This window comes from Ranitomeya imitator, chromosome 8, assembly GCF_032444005.1.
Source record: "Ranitomeya imitator isolate aRanImi1 chromosome 8, aRanImi1.pri, whole genome shotgun sequence".
NCBI lineage: Eukaryota > Metazoa > Chordata > Amphibia > Anura > Dendrobatidae > Ranitomeya > Ranitomeya imitator.
The window spans coordinates 72,875,000-72,895,514 of NC_091289.1; the positions used below are offsets into that span (position 1 = coordinate 72,875,000).

A 20,515-nucleotide genomic window follows, 5' to 3' on the forward strand; every position below is an offset into this window, starting at 1 on the left:
TGTATATGTCTGCACACCCCTATCTGTGTATATGTCTGCACACCCCTATCTGTGTATATGTCTGCACACCCCTGCTGTGTATATGTCTGCACACCCCTATCTGTATATGTCTGCACACCCCTATCTGTGTATATGTCTGCACACCCCTATCTGTATATGTCTGCACACCCTTATCTGTATATGTCTGCACACCCCTATCTGTGTATATGTCTGCACACCCCTATCTGTATATGTCTGCACACCCCTATCTGTGCATATGTCTGCACACCCCTATCTGTATATGTCTGCACACCCCTATCTGTGCATATGTCTGCACACCCCTATCTGTATATGTCTGCACACCCTTATCTGTGTATATGTCTGCACACCCCTATCTGTATATGTCTGCACACCCCTATCTGTGTATATGTCTGCACACCCCTATCTGTATATGTCTGCACACCCTTATCTGTGTATATGTCTGCACACCCCTATCTGTATATGTCTGCACACCCCTATCTGTGCATATGTCTGCACACCCCTATCTGTGTATATGTCTGCACACCCCTATCTGTATATGTCTGCACACCCTTATCTGTATATGTCTGCACACCCCTATCTGTGTATATGTCTGCACACCCCTATCTGTATATGTCTGCACACCCCTATCTGTGCATATGTCTGCACACCCCTATCTGTATATGTCTGCACACCCTTATCTGTGTATATGTCTGCACACCCCTATCTGTATATGTCTGCACACCCCTATCTGTGTATATGTCTGCACACCCCTATCTGTATATGTCTGCACACCCCTATCTGTGTATATGTCTGCACACCGCTGCTGTGTATATGTCTGCACACCCCTGCTGTGTATATGTCTGCACACCCCTATCTGTGTATATGTCTGCACACCCCTATCTGTGTATATGTCTGCACACCCCTATCTGTATATGTCTGCACACCCTTATCTGTGTATATGTCTGCACACCCCTATCTGTATATGTCTGCACACCCCTATCTGTGTATATGTCTGCACACCGCTGCTGTGTATATGTCTGCACACCCCTGCTGTGTATATGTCTGCACACCCCTATCTGTGTATATGTCTGCACACCCCTATCTGTGTATATGTCTGCACACCCCTGCTGTGTATATGTCTGCACACCCCTATCTGTGTATATGTCTGCACACCCCTATCTGTGTATATGTCTGCACACCCCTATCTGTATATGTCTGCACACCCCTGCTGTGTATATGTCTGCACACCCCTGCTGTGTATATGTCTGCACACTGGTCTTGAACGGCTGCACTTCCAGAAGAGAAGTACGTGGCGTCCTCGTTGTCTTGACAACAGACGCAATTTCAACGTCAGCGGCAGCGCACCCCTTCGTCACTACGTCCAAACAAATGCAAAACGAGGAGAAAGAAATACGTGATGACGTCTAACCCACGCCCCTACCCGGCGACCTCTGAGCGCATGCGCTATGGAGAGCGGCCCTGTTATTATTTATGTGGGGTCCAAGATGGCGGCGAAGCATAGGACAGTTAATGTACTGGAGCTGGTGGCGGCCGGTTGGAGATAGGAGTTTTGCCGTCACCAGCGCTCCGTCTACACGGGCTTGCAGTAAAGGGACAAGCCTAGCGGTGTAGCGGCCACTGGCATAGAGGCGTCACAGGAGGCCCCGGGCGGGCACAGGATGGCGGAGCCGCGCAGGGTGCCGTTCGTTAGTCTGTCACCCGTGAAGCCACGCGAGACTGCAGGCAGCCTGATAGCGGAGCAGCAGCGGAATCCTCCGACCCCGGCGGCGGCTCAGCGCCCCCCGGTACCGCGCCCCCAGCCTCCAGGGATGCAGCCGCGGCCTCCCCCACCGACCTCGGTCCCGCGGCCGCCGCGGGAAGCAGCAGCCTCTTCTGCTCCAGTCAGGGAGGCCGGATCCTGCCCTGCCAAGGCCACCGGTAAGGCGGAGGACGAGAAGCCGAGCAGCAAGAGCACCATCCGGCTGGAGCTGACGCTGAGCGACCCCACAGATGAGAGCTGTGCAGAGTTCAGCTACCGGCTGCTGATGCAGAACGAGAAGAAAGGCGGCCATGTGGTGCCGGAGGAGGTGAGAGGCCGTGCAGGCCAGCACTCTGGGGCTACTGCTCACCACACTGGGGCTACTGGGGTCACCACACTGGGGCTACTGGGGTCACCACACTGGGGCTACTGGGGTCACCACACTGGGGCTACTGGGGTCACCACACTGGGGCTACTGGGGTCACCACACTGGGGCTACTGGGGTCACCACACTGGGGCTACTGGGGTCACCACACTGGGGCTACTGGGGTCACCACACTGGGGCTACTGGGGTCACCACACTGGGGCTACTGGGGTCACCACACTGGGGCTACTGGGGTCACCACACTGGGGCTGGGGCTACTGGGGTCACCACACTGGGGCTGGGGCTACTGGGGTCACCACACTGGGGCTGGGGCTACTGGGGTCACCACACTGGGGCTGGGGCTACTGGGGTCACCACACTGGGGCTACTGGGGTCACCACACTGGGGCTACTGGGGTCACCACACTGGGGCTGGGGCTACTGGGGTCACCACACTGGGGCTGGGGCTACTGGGGTCACCACACTGGGGCTGGGGCTACTGGGGTCACCACACTGGGGCTGGGGCTACTGGGGTCACCACACTGGGGCTACTGGGGTCACCACACTGGGGCTTGGGCTACTGCCGCTCACACTGGGGCCACCACACTCAGGCTGGGGCTACTGCCGCTCACACTGGGGCCACCACACTCAGGCTGGGGCTACTGCTCACCACACTGGGGCTACTGGGGTCACCACACTGGGGCTGGGGCTACTGGGGTCACCACACTGGGGCTGGGGCTACTGGGGTCACCACACTGGGGCTGGGGCTACTGGGGTCACCACACTGGGGCTGGGGCTACTGCCGCTCACGCTGGGGCCACCACACTCAGGCTGGGGCTACTGCCGCTCACACTGGGGCCACCACACTCATGCTGGGGCTACTGGGGTCACCACACTGGGGCTGGGGCTACTGCCGCTCACACTGGGGCTACCACACTAAGGCTGGGGCTACTGGGGTCACCACACTGGGGCTGGGGCTACTGCCGCTCACACTGGAGCTACCACACTCAGGCTGGGGCTACTGGGGTCACCACACTGGGGCTGGGGCTACTGGGGTCACCACACTGGGGCTGGGGCTACTGCCGCTCACGCTGGGGCCACCACACTCAGGCTGGGGCTACTGGGGTCACCACACTGGGGCTGGGGCTACTGCCGCTCACACTGGGGCTACCACACTCAGGCTGGGGCTACTGGGGTCACCACACTGGGGCTGGGGCTACTGCCGCTCACACTGGGGCTACCACACTCAGGCTGGGGCTACTGCCGCTCACACTGGGGCCAGCACACTCAGGCTGGGGCTACTGCCGCTCACACTGGGGCTACCACACTCAGGCTGGGGCTACTGCCGCTCACACTGGGGCTACCACACTCAGGCTGGGGCTACTGGGGTCACCACACTCGGGCTGGGGCTACTGCCGCTCACACTGGGGCTACCACACTCAGGCTGGGGCTACTGCCGCTCACACTGGGGCCAGCACACTCAGGCTGGGGCTACTGCCGCTCACACTGGGGCCAGCACACTCAGGCTGGGGCTACTGGGGTCACCACACTCGGGCTGGGGCTACTGCCGCTCACACTGGGGCCACCACACTCAGGCTGGGGCTACTGCCGCTCACACTGGGGCCACCACACTCAGTCTGGGGCTACTGGGGTCACCACACTGGGGCTGGGGCTACTGCCGCTCACACTGGGGCTGGGGCTACTGCCGCTCACACTGGGGCTGGGGCTACTGCCGCTCACACTGGGGCTGGGGCTACTGCCGCTCACACTGGGGCTGGGGCTACTGCCGCTCACACTGGGGCTGGGGCTACTGCCGCTCACACTGGGGCTGGGGCTACTGCCGCTCACACTGGGGCTGGGGCTACTGCCGCTCACACTGGGGCTGGGGCTACTGCCGCTCACACTGGGGCTGGGGCTACTGCCGCTCACACTGGGGCTGGGGCTACTGCCGCTCACACTGGGGCTGGGGCTACTGCCGCTCACACTGGGGCTGGGGCTACTGCCGCTCACACTGGGGCTGGGGCTACTGCCGCTCACACTGGGGCTGGGGCTACTGCCGCTCACACTGGGGCTGGGGCTACTGCCGCTCACACTGGGGCTGGGGCTACTGCCGCTCACACTGGGGCTGGGGCTACCACACTCAGGCTGGGGCTACTGCCGCTCACACTGGGGCCACCACACTCAGGCTGAAGCTACTGCCGCTCACACTGGGGCCACCACACTCAGGCTGGGGCCACCACACTCAGGCTGGGGCTACTGCCGCTCACACTGGGGCCACCACACTCAGGCTGGGGCCACCACACTCAGGCTGGGGCTACTGCCGCTCACACTGGGGCCACCACACTCAGGCTGGGGCTACTGCCGCTCACACTGGGGCCACCACACTCAGGCTGGGGCTACTGCCGCTCACACTGGGGCCACCACACTCAGGCTGGGGCTACTGCCGCTCACACTGGGGCCACCACACTCAGGCTGGGGCCACCACACTCAGGCTGGGGCTACTGCCGCTCACACTGGGGCCACCACACTCAGGCTGGGGCCACCACACTCAGGCTGGGGCTACTGCCGCTCACACTGGGGCCACCGCACTCAGGCTGGGGCTACTGCCGCTCACACTGGGGCCACCGCACTCAGGCTGGGGCTACTGCTGCTCACACTGTGGCCACCGCACTCAGGCTGGGGCTACCGCCGCTCACACTGGGGCTACCGCCGCTCACACTGGGGCCACCACACTGAGGCTGGGGCTACTGCCGCTCACACTGGGGCCACCACACTCAGGCTGGGGCTACTGCCGCTCACACTGGGGCCAGCACACTCGGGCTGGGGCTACAGCCGCTCACACTGGGGCCACCGCATTCAGGCTGGGGCTACCGCCTCTCACATTGGGGTCACCGCACTGAGGCTGGGGCTACTGCCGCTCAAACTGGGGCCACCACACTCAGGCTGGGGCTACTGCCGCTCACACTGGGGCCACCACACTCAGGCTGGGGCTACTGCCGCTCACACTGAGGCCACCGCACTCAGGCTGGGGCTACTGCCGCTCACACTGGGGCCACCACACTCAGACTGGGGCTAGTGCCGCTCACACTGGGTTCACCACACTCAGGCTGGGGTTACTGCCGCTCACACTGGGGCCACCGCACTCAGGCTGGGGCTACTGCCGCTCACACTGAGGCCACTGCACTCAGGCTTGGGTCACCACACTCAGGCTGGGGCTACTGCCGCTCACACTGAGGCCACTGCACTCAGGCTGGGGCTACTGCCGCTCACACTGGGGCCACCACACTCAGGCTGGGGCTACTGCCGCTCACACTGGGTTCACCACACTCAGGCTGGGGCTACTGCCGCTCACACTGGGTTCACCACACTCAGGCTGGGGCTACTGCCGCTCACACTGGGGCCACCACACTCAGGCTGGGGCTACCGCCGCTCACATTGAGGTCACCACACTCAGGCTGGGGCTACTGCCGCTCACACTGGGGCCAGCACACTCAGGCTGGGGCTACCGCCGCTCACACTGGGGTCACCACACTCAGGCTGGGGCTACTGCCGCTCACACTGGGGCCAGCACACTCAGGCTGGGGCTACCGCCGCTCACACTGGGGCCAGCACACTCAGGCTGGGGCTACAGCCGCTCTCATTGGGGCCACCACACTCAGGCTGGGGCTACAGCCGCTCACACTGGGGCCAGCACACTCAGGCTGGGGCTACAGCCGCTCACACTGGGGCTACCACACTCAGGCTGGGGCTACTGGGGTCACCACACTGGGGCTGGGGCTACTGCCGCTCACACTGGGGCCACCACACTCAGGCTGGGGCTACTGCCACTCAGGCTGGGGCTACTGCCGCTCACACTGGGGCCACCGCACTGACGCTGGGGCTACTGCCGCTCACACTGGGGCCACCACACTCAGGCTGGGGCTACTGCCGCGCACACTGGGGCCACCACACTCAGGCTGGGGCTACTGCCGCTCACACTGGGGCCAGCACACTCAGGCTGGGGCTACAGCCGCTCACACTGGGGCCACCACACTCAGGCTGGGGCTACAGCCGCTCACACTGGGGCCAGCACACTCAGGCTGGGGCTACCGCCGCTCACATTGGGGCCACCACACTCAGGCTGGGGCTACTGCCGCTCACACTGGGGCCACCACACTCAGGCTGGGGCTACTGCCGCTCACACTGGGGCCAGCACACTCAGGCTGGGGCTACTGCCGCTCACACTGGGGCCAGCACACTCAGGCTGGGGCTACTGCCGCTCACACTGGGGCCACCACACTCAGGCTGGGGCTACTGCCGCTCACACTGGGGCCACCACACTCAGGCTGGGGCTACTGCCGCTCACACTGAGGCCACCGCACTCAGGCTGGGGCTACTGCCGCTCACACTGGGGCCACCACACTCAGACTGGGGCTAGTGCCGCTCACACTGGGTTCACCACACTCAGGCTGGGGTTACTGCCGCTCACACTGGGGCCACCGCACTCAGGCTGGGGCTACTGCCGCTCACACTGAGGCCACTGCACTCAGGCTTGGGTCACCACACTCAGGCTGGGGCTACTGCCGCTCACACTGAGGCCACTGCACTCAGGCTGGGGCTACTGCCGCTCACACTGGGGCCACCACACTCAGGCTGGGGCTACTGCCGCTCACACTGGGTTCACCACACTCAGGCTGGGGCTACTGCCGCTCACACTGGGTTCACCACACTCAGGCTGGGGCTACTGCCGCTCACACTGGGGCCACCACACTCAGGCTGGGGCTACCGCCGCTCACACTGGGGCCACCACACTGAGGCTGGGGCTACTGCCGCTCACACTGGGGCCACCACACTCAGGCTGGGGCTACTGCCGCTCACACTGGGGCCAGCACACTCGGGCTGGGGCTACAGCCGCTCACACTGGGGCCACCGCATTCAGGCTGGGGCTACCGCCTCTCACATTGGGGTCACCGCACTGAGGCTGGGGCTACTGCCGCTCAAACTGGGGCCACCACACTCAGGCTGGGGCTACTGCCGCTCACACTGGGGCCACCACACTCAGGCTGGGGCTACTGCCGCTCACACTGAGGCCACCGCACTCAGGCTGGGGCTACTGCCGCTCACACTGGGGCCACCACACTCAGACTGGGGCTAGTGCCGCTCACACTGGGTTCACCACACTCAGGCTGGGGTTACTGCCGCTCACACTGGGGCCACCGCACTCAGGCTGGGGCTACTGCCGCTCACACTGAGGCCACTGCACTCAGGCTTGGGTCACCACACTCAGGCTGGGGCTACTGCCGCTCACACTGAGGCCACTGCACTCAGGCTGGGGCTACTGCCGCTCACACTGGGGCCACCACACTCAGGCTGGGGCTACTGCCGCTCACACTGGGTTCACCACACTCAGGCTGGGGCTACTGCCGCTCACACTGGGTTCACCACACTCAGGCTGGGGCTACTGCCGCTCACACTGGGGCCACCACACTCAGGCTGGGGCTACCGCCGCTCACATTGAGGTCACCACACTCAGGCTGGGGCTACTGCCGCTCACACTGGGGCCAGCACACTCAGGCTGGGGCTACCGCCGCTCACACTGGGGTCACCACACTCAGGCTGGGGCTACTGCCGCTCACACTGGGGCCAGCACACTCAGGCTGGGGCTACCGCCGCTCACACTGGGGCCAGCACACTCAGGCTGGGGCTACAGCCGCTCTCATTGGGGCCACCACACTCAGGCTGGGGCTACAGCCGCTCACACTGGGGCCAGCACACTCAGGCTGGGGCTACAGCCGCTCACACTGGGGCTACCACACTCAGGCTGGGGCTACTGGGGTCACCACACTGGGGCTGGGGCTACTGCCGCTCACACTGGGGCCACCACACTCAGGCTGGGGCTACTGCCACTCAGGCTGGGGCTACTGCCGCTCACACTGGGGCCACCGCACTGACGCTGGGGCTACTGCCGCTCACACTGGGGCCACCACACTCAGGCTGGGGCTACTGCCGCGCACACTGGGGCCACCACACTCAGGCTGGGGCTACTGCCGCTCACACTGGGGCCAGCACACTCAGGCTGGGGCTACAGCCGCTCACACTGGGGCCACCACACTCAGGCTGGGGCTACAGCCGCTCACACTGGGGCCAGCACACTCAGGCTGGGGCTACCGCCGCTCACATTGGGGCCACCACACTCAGGCTGGGGCTACTGCCGCTCACACTGGGGCCACCACACTCAGGCTGGGGCTACTGCCGCTCACACTGGGGCCAGCACACTCAGGCTGGGGCTACTGCCGCTCACACTGGGGCCAGCACACTCAGGCTGGGGCTACTGCCGCTCACACTGGGGCCACCACACTCAGGCTGGGGCTACTGCCGCTCACACTGGGGCCACCACACTCAGGCTGGGGCTACTGCCGCTCACACTGAGGCCACCGCACTCAGGCTGGGGCTACTGCCGCTCACACTGGGGCCACCACACTCAGACTGGGGCTAGTGCCGCTCACACTGGGTTCACCACACTCAGGCTGGGGTTACTGCCGCTCACACTGGGGCCACCGCACTCAGGCTGGGGCTACTGCCGCTCACACTGAGGCCACTGCACTCAGGCTTGGGTCACCACACTCAGGCTGGGGCTACTGCCGCTCACACTGAGGCCACTGCACTCAGGCTGGGGCTACTGCCGCTCACACTGGGGCCACCACACTCAGGCTGGGGCTACTGCCGCTCACACTGGGTTCACCACACTCAGGCTGGGGCTACTGCCGCTCACACTGGGTTCACCACACTCAGGCTGGGGCTACTGCCGCTCACACTGGGGCCACCACACTCAGGCTGGGGCTACCGCCGCTCACACTGGGGCCACCACACTGAGGCTGGGGCTACTGCCGCTCACACTGGGGCCACCACACTCAGGCTGGGGCTACTGCCGCTCACACTGGGGCCAGCACACTCGGGCTGGGGCTACAGCCGCTCACACTGGGGCCACCGCATTCAGGCTGGGGCTACCGCCTCTCACATTGGGGTCACCGCACTGAGGCTGGGGCTACTGCCGCTCAAACTGGGGCCACCACACTCAGGCTGGGGCTACTGCCGCTCACACTGGGGCCACCACACTCAGGCTGGGGCTACTGCCGCTCACACTGAGGCCACCGCACTCAGGCTGGGGCTACTGCCGCTCACACTGGGGCCACCACACTCAGACTGGGGCTAGTGCCGCTCACACTGGGTTCACCACACTCAGGCTGGGGTTACTGCCGCTCACACTGGGGCCACCGCACTCAGGCTGGGGCTACTGCCGCTCACACTGAGGCCACTGCACTCAGGCTTGGGTCACCACACTCAGGCTGGGGCTACTGCCGCTCACACTGAGGCCACTGCACTCAGGCTGGGGCTACTGCCGCTCACACTGGGGCCACCACACTCAGGCTGGGGCTACTGCCGCTCACACTGGGTTCACCACACTCAGGCTGGGGCTACTGCCGCTCACACTGGGTTCACCACACTCAGGCTGGGGCTACTGCCGCTCACACTGGGGCCACCACACTCAGGCTGGGGCTACTGCCGCTCACACTGAGGTCACCACACTCAGGCTGGGGCTACTGCCGCTCACACTGGGGCCAGCACACTCAGGCTGGGGCTACCGCCGCTCACACTGGGGTCACCACACTCAGGCTGGGGCTACTGCCGCTCACACTGGGGCCAGCACACTCAGGCTGGGGCTACCGCCGCTCACACTGGGGCCACCACACTCAGGCTGGGGCTACCGCCGCTCACATTGAGGTCACCACACTCAGGCTGGGGCTACTGCCGCTCACACTGGGGCCAGCACACTCAGGCTGGGGCTACCGCCGCTCACACTGGGGTCACCACACTCAGGCTGGGGCTACTGCCGCTCACACTGGGGCCAGCACACTCAGGCTGGGGCTACCGCCGCTCACACTGGGGCCAGCACACTCAGGCTGGGGCTACAGCCGCTCTCATTGGGGCCACCACACTCAGGCTGGGGCTACAGCCGCTCACACTGGGGCCAGCACACTCAGGCTGGGGCTACAGCCGCTCACACTGGGGCTACCACACTCAGGCTGGGGCTACTGGGGTCACCACACTGGGGCTGGGGCTACTGCCGCTCACACTGGGGCCACCACACTCAGGCTGGGGCTACTGCCACTCAGGCTGGGGCTACTGCCGCTCACACTGGGGCCACCGCACTGACGCTGGGGCTACTGCCGCTCACACTGGGGCCACCACACTCAGGCTGGGGCTACTGCCGCGCACACTGGGGCCACCACACTCAGGCTGGGGCTACTGCCGCTCACACTGGGGCCAGCACACTCAGGCTGGGGCTACAGCCGCTCACACTGGGGCCACCACACTCAGGCTGGGGCTACAGCCGCTCACACTGGGGCCAGCACACTCAGGCTGGGGCTACCGCCGCTCACATTGGGGCCACCACACTCAGGCTGGGGCTACTGCCGCTCACACTGGGGCCACCACACTCAGGCTGGGGCTACTGCCGCTCACACTGGGGCCAGCACACTCAGGCTGGGGCTACTGCCGCTCACACTGGGGCCAGCACACTCAGGCTGGGGCTACAGCCGCTCACACTGGGGCCAGCACACTCAGGCTGGGGCTACAGCCGCTCACATTGGGGCCACCACACTCAGGCTGGGGCTACTGCCGCTCACACTGGGGCCAGCACACTCAGGCTGGGGCTACAGCCGCTCACACTGGGGCCAGCACACTCAGGCTGGGGCTACCGCCACTCAGGCTGGGGCTACCGCCGCTCACGCTGGGGGTCACCGCACTCAGGCTGGGGCTACAGCCGCTCACACTGGGGCCAGCACACTCAGGCTGGGGCTACCGCCGCTCACACTGGAGCCACCGCACTGAGGCTGGGGCTACTGCCGCTCACACTGGGGCCACCACACTCAGGCTGGGGCTACTGCCGCTCACACTGGGGCCACCGCACTCAGGCTGGGGCTACCGCCGCTCACACTGGGGCCACCGCACTGAGGCTGGGGCTACCGCCGCTCACACTGGGGCCACCACACTCAGGCTGGGGCTACTGCCGCTCAGGCTGGGGCCACCGCACTCAGGCTGGGGCTACTGCCGCTCACACTGGGTTCACCACACTCAGGCTGGGGTTACTGCCGCTCACACTGGGGCCACTGCACTCAGGCTGGGGCTACTGCCGCTCACACTGGGGCCACCACACTCAGGCTGGGGCTACTGCCGCTCACACTGGGTTCACCACACTCAGGCTGGGGCCACCACACTCAGGCTGGGGTTACTGCTGCTCACACTGGGGCCACCGCACTCAGGCTGGGGCTACTGCTGCTCACACTGGGGCCACCACACTCAGGCTGGGGCTGCTGCCGCTCACACTTGGGCTACCACACTCAGGCTGGGGCCACCACACTCAGGCTGGGGCTACTGCCGCTCACACTGGGGCCAGCACACTCAGGCTGGGGCTACCGCCGCTCACACTGGGGTCACCGCACTCAGGCTGGGGCTACCGCCGCTCACACTGGGGCCACCGCATTCAGGCTGGGGCTACCGCCGCTCACATTGGGGCCACCGCACTGAGGCTGGGGTTACTGCTGCTCACACTGGGGCCACCACACTCAGGCTGGGGCTACTGCTGCTCACACTGGGGCCACCACACTCAGGCTGGGGCTGCTGCCGCTCACACTTGGGCTACCACACTCAGGCTGGGGCCACCACACTCAGGCTGGGGCTACTGCCGCTCACACTGGGGCCAGCACACTCAGGCTGGGGCTACCGCCGCTCACACTGGGGTCACCGCACTCAGGCTGGGGCTACCGCCGCTCACACTGGGGCCACCGCATTCAGGCTGGGGCTACCGCCGCTCACATTGGGGCCACCGCACTGAGGCTGGGGCTACTGCCGCTCACACTGGGGCCACCACACTCAGGCTGGGGCTACTGCCGCTCACTCTGGGGCCACCACACTCAGGCTGGGGCTACTGCCGCTCACACTGGGGCCACCACACTCAGGCTGGGGCCACCACACTCAGGCTGGGGCTACTGCCGCTCACACTGGGGCCACCACACTCAGGCTGGGGCCACCACACTCAGGCTGGGGCTACTGCCGCTCACACTGGGGCCACCACACTCAGGCTGGGGCTACTGCCGCTCACACTGTGGCCACCGCACTCAGGCTGGGGCTACTGCTGCTCACACTGTGGCCACCGCACTCAGGCTGGGGCTACCGCCGCTCACACTGGGGCTACCGCCGCTCACACTGGGGCCACCACACTCGGGCTGGGGCTACTGCCGCTCACACTGGGGCCAGCACACTCGGGCTGGGGCTACAGCCGCTCACACTGGGGCCACCGCATTCAGGCTGGGGCTACCGCCGCTCACATTGGGGTCACCGCACTGAGGCTGGGGCTACTGCCGCTCACACTGGGGCCACCACACTCAGGCTGGGGCTACTGCCGCTCACACTGAGGCCACCGCACTCAGGCTGGGGCTACTGCCGCTCACACTGGGGCCACCACACTCATGCTGGGGCTAGTGCCGCTCACACTGGGTTCACCACACTCAGGCTGGGGTTACTGCCGCTCACACTGGGGCCACCGCACTCAGGCTGGGGCTACTGCTGCTCACTCTGGGGCCACCACACTCAGGCTGGGGCTACCGCTGCTCACACTGGGGCCACCACACTGAGGCTGGGGCTACTGCCGCTCACACTGGGGCCACCACACTCAGGCTGGGGCTACTGCCGCTCAGGCTGGGGCTACTGCCGCTCACACTGGGGCCAGCACACTCAGGCTGGGGCTACCGCCGCTCACACTGGGGGTCACCGCACTCAGGCTGGGGCTACTGCCGCTCACACTGGGGCCACCGCATTCAGGCTGGGGCTACCGCCGCTCACACTGGGGTCACCGCACTCAGGCTGGGGCTACCGCCGCTCACACTGGGGCCACCGCACTCAGGCTGGGGCTACCGCCGCTCACACTGGGGCCACCGCATTCAGGCTGGGGCTATCGCCGCTCACACTGGGGTCACCGCACTCAGGCTGGGGCTACCGCCGCTCACACTGGGGCCACCGCACTCAGGCTGGGGCTACCGCCGCTCACACTGGGGCCACCGCACTCAGGCTTGGGTCACCACACTCAGGCTGGGGCTACTGCCGCTCACACTGAGGCCACTGCACTCAGGCTGGGGCTACTGCCGCTCACACTGGGGCCACCACACTCAGGCTGGGGCTACTGCCGCTCACACTGGGTTCACCACACTCAGGCTGGGGCTACCGCTGCTCACACTGGGGCCACCGCACTCAGGCTGGGGCTACCGCCGCTTACACTGGGGCCACCGTACTCAGGCTGGGGCTACTGCCGTTCACACTGGGGTCACCGCACTCAGGCTGGGGCTACTGCCGCTCACACTGGGGCCACCACACTCAGGCTGGGGCTACCGCCGCTCACATTGAGGTCACCACACTCAGGCTGGGGCTACTGCCGCTCACACTGGGGCCAGCACACTCAGGCTGGGGCTACCGCCGCTCACACTGGGGTCACCACACTCAGGCTGGGGCTACCGCCGCTCACACTGGGGTCACCACACTCAGGCTGGGGCTACTGCCGCTCACACTGGGGCCAGCACACTCAGGATGGGGTTACCGCCGCTCACACTGGGGTCACCACACTCAGGCTGGGGCTACAGCCGCTCACACTGGGGCCAGCACACTCAGGCTGGGGCTACCGCCGCTCACACTGGGGTCACCATACTCAGGCTGGGGCTACCGCCGCTCACACTGGGGCCACCAGTCTCAGGCTGGGGCTACTGCCGCTCACATTGGGGCCACCACACTCAGGCTGGGGCCACCACACTCAGGCTGGGGTCACCACACTCAGGCTGGGGCTACTGCCGCTCACACTGGGGTCACCACACTCAGGCTGGGGTTACCGCCGCTCGGGCTGGGGTTACCGCCGCTCGGGCTGGGGTTACCGCCGCTCGGGCTGGGGTTACCGCCGCTCGGGCTGGGGTCACCGCCGCTCGGGCTGGGGTCACCGCCGCTCGGGCTGGGGTCACCGCCGCTCGGGCTGGGGTCACCGCCGCTCGGGCTGGGGTCACCGCCGCTCGGGCTGGGGTCACCGCCGCTCGGGCTGGGGTCACCGCCGCTCGGGCCGAGGCTACCGGGGCCAGTGCCGCTCGCGCCATGCTGGACCTGTGCCCGGTCAGGGCAGTGCTCCCTTCTGTAGGCCAGGTCCTGGGCCTTTCAGACCTGTTGGCCAGTAGTCCGGTGTTTCCCTGGCCTCTGCATCTTCTGATGTTTCTGGAAGTCGCTTCTATGATTCTGCCAGAAACTTCCTATAGGGCCCCATGATTTCGGTGTATGCCCCTGGTTGCAGGTCTAGTCCACCCTACTGTGCTGATAATTTTGTGAGGAGCCTGTGAAATAGTGGTCCGTCTTCATCACAAGACCAGTATATATGTTCCATAGCTCAGAGATGGAGCCAGCTGCCGCACCCAGGACATTTCCATCAGTTCAGCATGCAGACGTGTCGGCAGGGAGACCGGTCACAGCTCGAATGAAATTCTGGCAGCACATAGCCCCTTTGTGTGCTTACCACGCCTCATACATGAGCAGTACACTGGTGCTACACGAGGGCTGGGAATACGCGATGTACACCTGAGACTTCGCTGTAAGGTAGCAGAGCAGATATCAGTCAAGCTCCTGCGGGGGGCGCTAGAGAAGATAAGCGCACTTGGCATCTCGTTTACAGAGAGACTCAGTTAATTTTCTCAGTGATGTCACATGTATTTTTGGCCAGGAAGGTGTTTGCTCTTGTTAGGGTTTGTTACCACGGTTAGTAAACGCTTCGGGTTGGACGCTACATACAAAACCCAGCATTCAGATGTGACAGCATAGTGGATGGAATTTCAAGAGATCCCATGTCCACTGTGTGTGCACCGACGCCCGTGAATCACCTGTGGAGACGGACATTCGGAGCTTCTTTCCAGACCGCAGCATGTCTATGTTGTGGAGACAAGATAATTTTCAAAAGCTGTTAGCGCTTTGGACGCAACGGACATGTGCTGTGTCCAAAGTGCTGCCAATCACTGACCGTGGGAACATAGCCTATCCTACCCTGATAACCGTCACATCTACTGTAACCTAAACGTGCATTATGTGAAATTATACCTACAGTCTACTATAGCATTGGCTGAGATGGATGGCAGTCCTGCATGTCATACTAAATGAGTTAGAAAGTAGTGCTAAATATCTGGGGTCAAGTATCTGCCCCTCATTTGTAGTTTTTGGCTTCTGCATAATTGATGCATATTTAAAGGGTCTGCACCAGAATATTAAGTTATCCCCTTTCTGAGTCCGGTTGTAACTTCATTTTTTACAGTGGTGGGATTGCGTGTCTCAGCGGTCTTGAGAACGGGGGGACTTTAGGGAACCTTTTCTGAATGGAGCAGTTTTCGAGAATGCATAACTTCACTCCATTCATTCTTTGTGGGAGTGTCGTAGAAAGCAAAGTGTATGCTCTGCTGAATGAATGGACTGTCCGGTCTGGCAATGGTATGGCAAGATTTCCACAATCGTTTACTGTACAGTAAACAGTAATAAAAAATATTTGTTTACCTAATATGCTAGACTGTGTACGGGCAGCATTTTACAGCAAGCTGGCCCGTACTTCTAGTATTCAGGGCTGTGTAAGGCTACGTTCACATTTGCGTTGTGTGCCGCTGCGTCGACGACGCAACGCACAACGCAAATAAAAACGCACACAAAAACGCACGCGTCCTTTTTTTGCCGAAATTTGGACGCAAGAAAAATGCAACTTGTTGCGTCACACAACGCAGCACAACGCATGTCCGTGCGCCCCCCATGTTAAATATAGGGGCGCATGACGCATGCGTCGCCCGACGCAAAAACGCAAAACGCTAATATGAACGTAGCCTTAGCCCAACCTCCGACGACTTTCTCTGACTCCAACTGCCAACTCTAACTAACTCCCTCATACATAGCTAATTTGTAGCTTAAGTGATACATTTACTGTAATAAAATGGTAATATTAGGCTTTTAATCACCATTGATACAATAATCAAGCCATTTGGATAGAACATATACTATATTGATTGGAATACAACTTGAGAACACAATAAATTGTAAATAGGCAATATACTATGCAGTAAGTGGGGAAAAATGTTTTCATCAAAAATGTACTGAATAACACTTGTGCAGTCTATGACTTTGTTCTGAGAAATAGTATTGCCTCCATCAGATCCTCCTTTATTTGGGTTGTTGGCAATTTGGTAACCACATGGGAACATCTCTAACAATTTCAGGGTATGAATTGCCTTGTGAGCAGTCAGTTTTGATGAACGGTTGAACTCTTCTACTTCTTTGAGAGCAAGTGAATTTTTTTCTTGAAATATGGCCAATCTGTTGGCTATGGGAGTGGCATCTTTTTCCGTGCGGCAATGCTTTTCTTCATGTCATCCAAATACTTTTCAAAATGAAGCTCCTCAACTGATGAGGCTGAAGATATGGCAGGAGTAGCACTGGTAAGACCACAGTCCTCCTGCTCTTGGCAGTTCTGTTCCCACTCATCCTAACTACTTCAGTCAGGGCTTTTTTTCCTTTAGTAAGCTGTTGATCATCCAGCAATATACGTTGACTTTGGTCCACATAAACGGCTTCCAGAAGAATGTGATTTTCTATTAGCAGTGCCTCTCCGTTTCATTGAAGCAGCAATGCCATCTGCGATTAAACCTCCTCTTTGTGACAAACAAAACAGCAAATTCTTCCACTCCTTTAGGAAAATGACAGGAGTTAAATCCTAAGCTTCTAGATTTTTAGTCACTATAAATGGGCGATAAAGCAATTCCTTCAGTTCAGCCACCTCTGTCCATTGACCTTCATGTAGTGTTACCTGGGGGTTAGCCGTATCTACAAGACAAGGTTTCAGCTCTAGCAATCGCTCAATCATTAAATAGGTGCTGCCCCACTGAGTGGCTTGATCCTCAATTGCCCCTTTTCCAACATGTCTCTCAAGATTGAATCGATTTTAGTGGTATTGGCAGCAATAACTAATTTCTTCACTTTGCCAATCAGAGTTCCTGCATGTCCGTCTTGCAGACTCGCTTATTGCCAGCTGGAGCAATACAATACAACGCATGTGATGAATATGAGAAAGCTTTGAAGCAGCTTCAACAAGATCTAATTGTAAAGTATCAGTTTGCTGTTCTTCTGTAGTGATTTTTTTGTTCCTCAGTTACAGGACTGTGGCCTTCCATCTCAAACTATTATTATTTATTTATATAGCACCATTAATTCCATGGTGCTGTACATGAGAAAGGAGTTACATACAGGGTTATAGATATCGATTACAGTAAGCAGGTTTACAGTGACACTGGTACAGAGGGGAGAGGACCCTGTCCTTGCGGACTTACATTCTATGGGATAGTGGGGAAGAGACAGAAGGTAGGGGCGAGGCGGCGGCTCTGGCGATGGTGAGGCGGCAGCTCTGGCGATGGCGAGGCGGCAGAATGGTTATTGCAGGCTGTAGGCTTTCTTGAAGAGATGGGTTTTCAGGTTCCGTCAGAAGGATCCGAGGGTGGTGGATAGTCGGACGTGTTGAGGCATGGAATTCCAGAGGATGGGGGATATTCGGGAGAAATCTTGGAGGCGGTTGTGTGATGAACGAATAAGTAAGTGCGGAGGAGAGTAGGAGGTGTTGGGAGGATCGGAGATTACATGAGGGAAGATATTGGGAGATTAGTTCAGAGATATAGGGAGGGGACAGGTTGTGGATGGCTTTGTAGATCCGTGTTAGTAGTTTGAACTGGATTCGTTGGGGAATGGGGAGCCAGTGGAGGGATTTACAGAGGGGAGAAGCAGAGGAGTAGCGAGGAGAGGTGGATTAGCCGGGCAGCAGAGTTGAGGACAGACTGGGGTGGTGCAAGAGAGTTAGCGGGGAGGCCGCAGAGGAGGGTGTTGCAGTAGTCGAGGCGGGAGATGATGAGGGCATGCACAAGAGTTTTGGTAGATTGTGGGCTGAGGAAGGAACGGATTCTGGCAATATTTTTGAGTTGGAGGCGACAGGAGGTGGCAAGAGTTTGGACGTGCGGTTTGTAGGACAGGGCAGAGTCTAGAGTTACCCCGAGGCAGCGGATTTCAGGTGCGGGGGAGAGTGTGATGCCGTTTACCATAATAGATAGGTCAGGTAGGGGGGATACGTGAGATGGGGGAAAGATGATGAGTTCGGTTTTGTATACATTGAGTTTTAGGAAGCGAGAGGTGAAGGAGGATATGGCTGACAGACACTTCGGGATTCTGGACTGCAGAGAGGTGACATCTGGGCCAGAGAGGTAGATCTGAGTGTCATCCGCATACAGGTGGTACTGGAAGCCGTGGGACTTTGAGTTGTCCTAGGCCAAGAGTATAGATGGAAAAAAGTAGGGGGCCTAGGACGGAGCCCTGAGGGACTCCAACAGAGAGAGGGCGGGATGAGGTGGTGTGGGAGTGGGAAACGCTAAATGTGCGGTCGGAAAGGTATGAGGCAATCCAGGACAGGGCAAGGTCTTTGATGCCAAGGGAAGAAAGAATCGGTAGCAATAGGCAGGGATCGACTGTGTCAAAAGTAGAGGACAGGTCAAGAAGGAGGAGGATGGTGAACTGTCTGTTAGCTTTGGCTGTGAGTAAGTCATTAGTAATTTTTGTCAGGGCAGTTTCGGTGGAGTGGTGGGGGCGGAAGCCAGATTGGAGGTGGTCAAGGAGAGAGTTAGATGAGGTGGGAGGAAATTTGAGCATGGACATGCTGCTCAAGGAGTTTTGAAGCAAACGGGAGCAGTGATATGGGGCGGTAGCTGGGCATAGCAGTTGGGTCAAGGTTAGTTTTTTTGAGGATGGGTGTGATGGTGGCATGTTCGAAGGCCGAGGGAAAGGTACCAGAAGATAGCGATAAGTTGAAGAGATGGGTTAGGGCTGGAATGAGCATGTTAGTGACGTTGGGGAGCATGCGGCAGGGGATGGGGTCAAGTGCACAGGTGGTAAGAGGCGAGTAAGCTCTCCTTCAGTGATGTTGGAGAGGGAGGTTATTAGGGAAGGGCAGAGGTCTGGTATATGGAGTGGTTGAGGTGATGGAACTGTAAAGATTAGTCAAACATACTAAATTTGAAGTTTTCTTCTAGCTGCTGTTCATCTTCATTATTCTCATTTATCAATGTAATTGTACTTATCATGTTTGAAGCATTTTCAGTTACAATAGAAATAACCTGCTTTTTTTTTTAGTTCATAATTTTGCAGAACTTTTTCCACTAAGGCCTGGAGAAACTTTCTTGTGTTATGAGCTTTAGTATCTTTTACTGCCAGTGTCTTGGTAACAAATTTCTCTCTATGACTCTGCCGGTTGGACACTGCTTGCTTTTGCAGCGTCCAACCTGCAGCAGCCATATGTTATAGCATAGTGGATGGGATTTCAAGAAATCCCATGTCCCATATGCCAGAGATGCCCAAGGCTCACCCGCGAAGGCAGACTTGCGGCACGTCTCTCCAGACACAGCATGTCAATTTCTCCTACGGAGACGCTTGTCTCCGCAAGACAAATTTCAAACACAAAATGTATTGAACGCACTGAATCCGCTCGGTTTAATGAACACATGTGTATTCACCTGCGTTCAATAGACTGCATCAGTTTGGATGCAACAAACATGCATTGCGTCCAAAGCGCTGCCAGTTCAGGATTGTTGGCACATACCGTGAAGCGTCTCTTTGAGATCCTCCTATTGGTTAAAGGGCTACTTCAATCACTAATTGTGTAATTATTTCTCTTTCAAGAGTAAACACCGAGTTTGCAGGCCATTTCTCCATTAAGAGCTTTAAAAGCTGGTCGTGCAAATAATAATGGTACGCAGTCTTTCACAACAAGCTCTGACCGGTCTTATAAGCATCTGATGTCATGGTTACATTAACTGTCACAAAATATCTTGTAACAGATGTTTGAGAAGCTCTTTCCTCCTTTGCATGGCGGGAAGTGCTTGGCACTGGTTTCTTGGCGTCACTGATCTTTCTCAGACATAGCTTTGAAAACTTCTGGGTGTAAGCGTTGGAAATGTCTTTTTAGATTGGAAGCTCTCATAGGAGCATTTTGATCTCTGCCAGAATGTGTGCTGATTTTGAGCTCACAGCATTTTTTCATCTGTCATACATTGACACGCAACGATTTTTTTTTTTTATCTTGAGTTAAGTGAAATTCTCAAATACAGCCGACTTCATAGGAAGCTTCTTGGGCATTTTGTAATATAAATTCGCACTATATAGATGGATAGAGATATATATATATATATATATATATATATATATATATATATATATATATATATATACAGTGGGGCAAAAAAGTATTTAGTCAGTCAGCAATAGTGCAAG

At 59.6% G+C, this 20,515-nt stretch overlaps 1 protein-coding gene across 2 annotated transcripts in view; it reads left to right on the forward strand.

Annotated features, from left to right (window-relative positions):
- Positions 1-1,462: 1,462 nt before the first annotated feature.
- The window catches only part of UBN2 (ubinuclein 2), a 155,246-nt gene continuing 136,193 nt past the window's right edge, over positions 1,463-20,515 (forward strand). For both annotated transcript variants that reach the window (XM_069737072.1, XM_069737073.1), the window contains exon 1: positions 1,463-2,087. In XM_069737072.1, coding sequence (XP_069593173.1) covers positions 1,680-2,087 — 408 coding nt within the window. In that variant the 5' untranslated portion in view covers positions 1,463-1,679. The remainder of the gene's footprint in view (positions 2,088-20,515) is intronic.